Source organism: Natrix helvetica, assembly GCF_964273705.1.
Source record: "Natrix helvetica genome assembly, chromosome: 8".
NCBI lineage: Eukaryota > Metazoa > Chordata > Lepidosauria > Squamata > Natricidae > Natrix > Natrix helvetica.
Genome location: NC_138559.1, coordinates 5834838 through 5843130, shown reverse-complemented (window position 1 = coordinate 5843130; position 8293 = coordinate 5834838). Strand labels below are relative to the sequence as shown.

At 43.1% G+C, this 8293-nt stretch overlaps 1 protein-coding gene across 1 annotated transcript; it reads left to right on the top strand.

The window, feature by feature from the left end:
• Positions 1-1460: 1460 nt before the first annotated feature.
• Positions 1461-4785, top strand: COX5B (cytochrome c oxidase subunit 5B). The gene is made up of 4 exons (XM_081961186.1): positions 1461-1655; positions 2755-2825; positions 3610-3709; positions 4549-4785. Exons 1-4 carry the CDS (start codon positions 1538-1540, stop codon positions 4656-4658), a joined length of 399 nt encoding a protein of 132 aa, XP_081817312.1. The 5' UTR covers positions 1461-1537; the 3' UTR covers positions 4659-4785.
• Positions 4786-8293: the final 3508 nt, after the last annotated feature.

Genomic DNA, 8293 nt, shown 5'->3' with positions numbered 1-8293 from the left:
TATGAAATGGCTGTGAGAAGACCTGAGAAATAGATTTTCATCTTCATTGTATTAGATAAACACTAAAGGACAGGAGAAATGAGACCAAGAGATCTTTGTGAACAGATACAGATAGATCGTGTGAAATATTGTTCTCAGACAAAGCATTTTAGAAGATCAGCCTGCCCCACGTCGTTGGTTTTCACAGGGAAATCTTCACACAGTTCAGTTTCACTTTCCCTCCAGCCTTGATCATCCCTTCCAGCTTCCCCTCATGGTTCATGGCAAACTGGCACTGAGGTGGCAGCTGGCTGCCTATCCCATTTCAGACAAGTGGCTGTCCAGTCTCTTCTTGAAACCCTCCAGTGAAGGAGCATCCACAACTCCTGAAGGCAACTTCTGTTCCACTGATTTTCACATTGGGAATTTGAAAGACAAATTCCTTGTGTCCAATCACACTTGGCCAATAAAGAATTCAATTCAATTCAATTCAATTAATTATTCTATTCTATTCATTATTCTATTCTACTCATTATTCTATTCTATTCTACTCATTATTCTATTCTATTCATTATTCTATTCTATTTTATTCTACTCTACTCATTATTCTATTCTATTTATTATTCTATTCTATTTTATTCTACTCTACTCATTATTCTATTCCATTTATTATTCTATTCTATTTTATTCTACTCTACTCATTATTCTATTCCATTCATTATTCTATTCTATTTTATTCTACTCTACTCATTATTCTATTCATTATTCTATTCTATTTTATTCTACTCTACTCATTATTCTATTCTATTCATTATTCTATTCTATTTTATTCTACTCTACTCATTATTCTATTCTATTTATTATTCTATTGTACTCTACTCATTATTCTATTTAATTCTATTCTACTCATTATTCTATTCTATTCATTATTCTATTCTATTTTATTCTACTCATTATTCTATTCTATTCATTATTCTGTTGTACTATACTCATTATTCTATTTTATTCTATTATATTCTAATTTTTCTATTTTATTATATTCTACTCATTATTCTATTCTATTCCTATTCTACTCACTTTTATTAAAAAGCAATTTATTTTTCTCCTTCAGCTCAGTCCTGTTCCATTTTCCGAGACAACCTGGACAAATTTTTGCAATTTTGCGGGTGACATTACAAGGGAACCTCAGCAGAAAACAAGGCCAGGTGAAGGAAAACTGAGAATAACCTGGGCGGAGGGGGGGCGCTACCCAAATTCAGAGACCCTCCAGAGGGGAGCCTAGAGGGAGCAGGCAGTAGCAACCCTTCGCCCAATTAACGGGCACCCAAATTCCCCACGTTTCAAACTTTCCCGCCTTTTCCCTCATAAGGGAACCAGGGAAAAGCCCGGTGGGCGGGCCCACGTCGACCACGCCCATCGCCCTTCCGTGCGCGGCGCACTGGAAAGGGCTAGCGGCCATCTTGCTTCAGAACCGAGGAGGAGATGCACGTGACCGGAACTTCCTGCCCGCCGAGGAGGAAGTGGCGTCTCTGAGGCGGCCGCAGCTCGAAGGGTGGCGATGGCGTCAAGGTTACTGCGGGTCTCTGGAGCTTGGCGGGCTCTCCGGGTGGGGCCAGCTGCCCTGGGGAAAGGCCCGGGGCCCCTGGCGGCGGGCTCTCGCGATGCCAGCTCTGGAGGTCAGCTTTTCTCCGGGGGGGGGCGTCCTCCCTCCCAGGCGAAGACTACCCTGCCCATCATCCCCCACCTGGGATGGAGGGAAGTGACTGCTTGAAGCCATGGGGTGGGGGGGTGGGGAGTGTAAGTGCTTCAGGTTGGGTAAAAAGGGGGTGTTGCTGAGGCGCCTTTCGTAACTGAAAGCAAGCCAAAAAATATCTGAATTTTTCTCTCTCTGTACATATATAGATATGTGGGTGTATATGTACACACAGATAAACGCAGACTAATAATTTTTGCCTTGGTTTTAGTGTGTGTGTGTATGTGTGTTTGTGTATATGTGTGTGTGTGTATACACACATACTGAAACTCATGTTTGGCTTGGTTTTAGTGTATAAGTGTATGTGTGTATACATATACATATGTGTGTACACATATGTATATCTACATATGTATGTGTGTGTGTTTACACATATGGGGGTGATGTGTCTTTTTGTCATAGGACTGTAGACTATACTAAAAATGATCATAAGAGTGTAGAGTGTATGTATGTATAGACACACACACATACACTGTTTCCAAGCTTCACTGTTCTGCATTAGATGGGCTTTTAGGTTTGACCAGTGATTCTCTGATATTTATTTAATTGATGTATTATTATTGATATATTCTTGTGTTCTTTTTCTTTGTTTATTTCATTGTCCTAATATTTTACTTCTGTTTACAGTCTCCCCCCCCCCCCCCCGGAGTCCCGAGGGGAGATAGGCAGCAAATATATTTAACAAAGAAATATAAGACAAATCAATTTATATAGATAAGAATAAAATGAATGTATAGCTATCCAGCTACTATGGAGCCAATCAACAGAAATTGTGGGAACATTGGAAAAAAGTATTCATAGCCAGATCAATACATCGGTTTTATATGGGTTGTGTAGATTTTTTTTAGCCTTGTGGTTAGATTAATGGGGACACAGTCTAGAAGTAGTTGCTGGTTTTTGGACAAGCACATGTTTCAAATGCTACTGAAGAATATTGGGCCTTATTTTTTTAGCCATAGGGGAAATTTCTAATCAGAAGAGGAATCTTTCAGATGATCTAATATTGTCCTTCTCTACCCCAGGTATGGCTACTGATGAGGAACAGGCCACAGGAATGGAGAGGAAAGTTTTGGATACTATAAAGAAAGGAGTGGTGAGCAAAACAGACCCAACATTTCGTTGAGCAATGATACTTTCACGTGCTGACCATAAGAAACCTTGGTCCTTTCTTGGAGGGGCAGCATTTGAGCTACCTCGCTCATCATCACTTATCTTCCAGACTCAATTAAAAGGGTCAGTTATAGAGCCTGCCCCAAATAATATATCCTCCACCTTAGCTGTGTAGATTGCAGAGGTGGCAAATTCGATTTCCTTGAAGACGGCACTGGAGTTGTGTTTGACCTTGGAGGACCGGGGGACATTGCCAGCTCAACATCACTCATGTTGGGGGCACCTGTGGTGGCCAAGTGCTAAGGCAGGACTTCCCTCAGACCCTCCCTTCCTCTCATTATTGTCTTCTTTCCTTTTTCCTTCCTCTTCATTCTTCTTCCTTCCCTTCTTTCCTCCTTTTTCCTTCCTTGCTCTCTTCCCATCTTTTTCTTTCTTTTCCCTCGTTCTCCTTTCCTGTCCCTTCTTTTATGCTCAAATGCAAAAGGGGAAACATTTCTCTTTTTTTGTTTTGTTTTTAGTTTGGCTAGCCCTCTCCCAGTGAAAATGGAGCTCAGGGTGGCCACCTGCATTTTTGCTGGTGGAGGCACCATGGGCCATTCCTTTTTTGTTTCCAGGCCAGCCCCACAGGCCAGATCTAAGCACCCCACGGGCCGGATCCAGTCCACGGGCCTTGAGTTTAACACCCCTGCTGTAGACGGAGACAGATGATTTTGTCAAATGATCAAAGAGGCTTTTAACTTTTCTCTTTCTCTCTTTGCTGTTTGTAGGATCCTTATGGAGTATTTCCATCCAAACCATACGGGGGAACAAAAGACGACCCCCACCTTGTCCCCTCCTTGACAAATGTGAGGCTCGTGGGCTGTATCTGTAAGTGGCATCTCCTACAGTTGTTCTGACCTGGGCTTCCTTAGAAAGCAAAAAGCAGAGTCTTGGTCCCGGCAAAACCCCTTTTTATTTACACGACTCTGAATTCTGTTCATTCACAGTCAGCAAGGCTTGACAAACAGTCTTTCAGAGGAATGTTTATCCACATGCACCTTATCTCGTTTGGAGAGCTGCCAGATAACTAGTTTCCAAACTCAGGGCAAGGCAAAACTTTGCAGAGTCTCTTATAGTCACAAACAGAATTTTCCACTCTTGAAATGACCAAAGGAACAAGTTGTTTCCTGCAAAAGCCCCCTCCCCATTTGCTCTTTTGTTTCCTATCACCTCCAAACTTTTGTTTCCAATCACCTCCAAACGAGCTTCACTCGTTTATTTCTGCAACCAAATTTTTCTAACCAAAATTCCCAATGGTTCAGAAGATTGCCTTTTTGTTTTTTTAAACTTGAGCAGTTTGGCTTTGCTTATTTATTGAATTTATTTGCTGCCCATATAGCAAATTACTCTGAGCGGTGGTCTAGATGTGGAGCTCTTGCCTGACAATCAGGAGGTTGAGAGTTCGATCCTTGGTAGAGGCAGGTATTTCTCTAGGTATGTTGAGATTATATCTGATGAATATAACTCCGCATTGGCAACAGGGAAAGGCATCCAACCAGTAAACCGCTCCATTCAGTTGCCCAGACTCCACCCCGCAAGGGATTATGGGGACATTAAAAGACGACGATGATAGCAAATGACTCTGAGCAGCCTTTGTTTGGGTAGCATGTACATTTTTCTAATGCTTCTATGGCATTTTCACAATCTTGTTTCTGCCTTTTTTCTAGGTGAGGAAGATGCCACGGAGACGTACTACATTTGGCTTCACAAAGATAAAATGGAGCGCTGCCCTTCATGTGGGGCCCATTTCAAACTGGTTCCCTGCGAGTTGCCCTGAATGGTTGCCAAACCCGAATTCTTACTTGGGGCGACACGGGGGTGAGCCAGAAATCTTGAATTAAGTTATGTGGTCCTGTGTTTCCTGCAGCTTAATAAAAGTCTTTTGACCTGTTGTGTAAAACACATCTTTGGCATCCTGGGCTCGTGTTTAAAAATTGTATTGAAATTAAAAGAGCTTTGAATAAGGGGGGAAATAAGGGCATTTGACAATTTCAAAGCAAAGAAGCTGATTCGTTTCCCTGAAATTTTCTTCTGGAATTATGTGTACACATCGACATGGCTAATGTGGGATCTTCCTCTCGGTGGGTGTAAATTAGAAAGAGGAGCAGATAACGGTGCCATAAGCCTTTCCTTTATGGAACCACAGAAGGTAACAGCAGCCGTTTTTAAATAGGGCCATGGAGTGATAATGGGGACACTTGTAGCACCCAAAGTCATCTTAAACCAGAAATAGCAACCTGGCTCAGGAATTCTGGATCACTTAAGGTGTAACTGCAGAATCTGAGGTAGGTGGCACACTAGAAGCTGCTTCTGTGCTTAGTCATTACTCACTGTTGCACTGCTTACAGCATAGATCTTCCCTTCTAAATCTTCAGTTTCTGTAAATTTGTCCAACATCTGTCAACTAGCATGAATATGGACAGGTTGTCTGCCTCCCATTGCAGTGGTATCTTTCAGGGAATTCCAATGACTCTTCCGCCAGGGGCCTTCAGTGCTGGCAGCAGAGTCAAACAGTGAGGAGGTTTGGGGGGGGGGGGCATGGGCCAGTCCTGGATTCTGGGGAAGGCTCTGATGAGGGCTCTGCGTCGGAGGCAGAGAGGGGGGCCAAGGCCATCAGGGAGTTATGTGCTGCCTCTAGAGCCGGACAGCAGCGAGGCAGAGGAACAGGCTCCCCGTTTGCAGTGTGTGCATGCGCAGAGCTGCCAGAAGGCAAGACAGTTAAAAGAGAAGGGACGACTTGGGAGTAAGGTTTGGAGGTGATCAGACCCTCCCATAGGACATAAAGGAGGAGCAAAGGCCAGTGAACGTTTACAGGAAGCAACTTGGTTCATGCTGGTCAATTTACTTTCTGAAACTCCGTTGGGACACTGGTCTTGCCAAACTAATTGCCAATTAAGTATTTGGCAGCGGTTCAGGGAAGATAAAGGTGGGTGCTTATCCTTATCCCGAAGGACTTTGTCAGTCTACTGTAGGACTCTACAACTATTTGGGACCCATTATGGGCTGTGAATGAACAATTCACAGCTTTTTGAAATAAAAAAGGGGTTTTGGATCTAATTGTGTGCTTTTTACTGTATCAGGAAGCCTAGGTCAGAACAGTGACAAGTCCCAGAAAGGTCTGCAGTATTTGGTTTGTTGTCACATTTAAGTCATGTTACCCGACTTAAAAGCTGTCCATGAAAAATAGTGTTGACCATTCAAAACTTTTTAAATGAGATTCCTTTGAGAAGCAGGAATGAGGGCCAGGCATTTTTCCTCTGTCTCCAATTCTTGTTGGACTTTTATCCCAAAGCTCACCAAGAAATTCCTGAACATCTTGCTGGGCATAACCATGGAAGGCTGGGATTAGTCTCCACACAGAATTTTGGGAGTCATAAAAGTTGCCAGTTTCCCACCCCATCTTAGCCCAAGGTTGCACAGCACAGCTGAACAAGTCCTGGGAAGAAAATACAGCTTGAGGATTTTCCCAAAATAATTTTTGTGGATGTTGGAACTCCATATAAACAGGCTCTGCTATTTTGTATTCCACATAATTATTTCTGAAGGCTTCCCCTGAAATAAAGGCATCCAGAGTAATACGGCTTATTTCCCATACCGTGGAATAAGTCAGTTTCTTAAGAATCAGAGTGGCACAATAGGCCCCCTCCTTGCCATGCCACAGTTTTGCCTGATCCCCAAACCTAATCTCTGCCCATTTTCCTCTCCAATAACCGGGAGATGATGAGATGCTGAGGGTTGTCCCAGCAAGGTTGGTGAACAAGTATGGAACTAGCTGGCTTAGAGAGATTCCATTACGGAACCGTTTTAAGATAAAAATGCCTACTACTGGACAAATTACACACAAACCTCAATTTACAGCTGCTCACTTCATGATAGCTTGAAAAGTTCTTTCAAAAAAAGGGACGGCCTAGACTCTATACTTACTCACCCTTGTGGTTCGCGTGGGCACAATTCTGGCACTTGGCAACAGGATTGCATTTATAATCAATGTGTAGCATCGCGCAGTGATTGCAATTTGTGAGCTGTTTTTTGTCAATTTCTCCCCCCTACCCTGCGCCACAAAAAAAAACAGCTATTGGAGAAGCTGTAAAATCAGGCTCACGTGAAGTCCAGAATGACACAAAATGAAAATTATGGCCCCAATTGTGGTTGTTAAGTGAAGGACCACTTGCAATTTAATGCTGTTCTGATCCAGTCACATCCAGGGGAATGGGGTGCACAAGTAATCCTAAATCCAAACACCTATTAGCATTGGGAAACAACTGCTATACCAAAGGTGGTTTCTTAATGGCATTTCCCATCATGTTGGAGTTAGAAGCTTGCAGAAATCCTTAGTTCAGGGGTGCCCAGGTAAAGGGCTGGTAGCCAGCTCTCTGGGGCTGTTGCTATCAAATTTTTGTCCATGTGCTGCATGAACTCCAAATTTCCTTTGGCCAATTAACTCTTGCCAGCAGACAGAGGCATTCAAGGAGAATAAAAGCAGCACCCTAAATTCCTTGAGTATTAGGACTGCAGATCCAAAGGCCCAGTGGTTAGAATGCAGTACTGCAGGCTACTTCTGCTGGCTGCGAGTTGCCTGCAATTTGGCAGTTTGAATCTTACCAGACTCAAGGTTGACTCAGCCTTCCATCCTTCCAAGGTAGGTCAATGGAAGACCCAGATTGTTGGGGGCAAGAGGCTGACTTTCTAAACTGCTTAGAGAGGGTTGTAAAGCACTATGAAGTGGTATAGGCATCGGTGCATAGTGGTTAGAATGTAGTATTGCAGACTAACTGCCTACTGCCAGCAGTTCGATCCTGACCAGCTCAAGGTTAATTCAGCCTTCCATCCTTCTGAGGTGGGTCAAAGGAGGACCCAGATTGTTGGGGGCAATAGGCTGACTCTGTAAACCACTTAAAGAAGGCTGTAAAGCACCGTGAAGCGGGATATGTAAGTGCTATTGCTATTGTGTGAGTGCACGACATTGCCTTCCTCATACTGAGAAAAACTAGGGGCCAACTGATGAATTTTCAGCCAGTACTTTATTCTCTAGCATTTACCGTAATTCAGTCCTACTACCCTCCCTTGGAATGGAGATTCACTAACCATATTTATCCATAACTGCATTTCCAAAAAGCGCATCTGCTAGAAACTAAATAACTGAAATAGTTGCTTTGACATGCGTTTATTGATATATTTGCCGTTTCCACCCTACCCACCCCCAGTAAATGGGAGATGGTCACACAGACAACTCTGCTTTGTAATTGCTATATATCCAGCCCTAAGTGAACTACTTTTTCCTGTTTTCACATCACTGAACTATTCCAGACACAGCTCACCTGAAGCCAGACAAGCACAAAACCTTTTAAAGTACTTAAAGAAATATTTTTTTTTACTTTCTTTCCAAAAAGGAACCCCCAAACAAACAGGGTA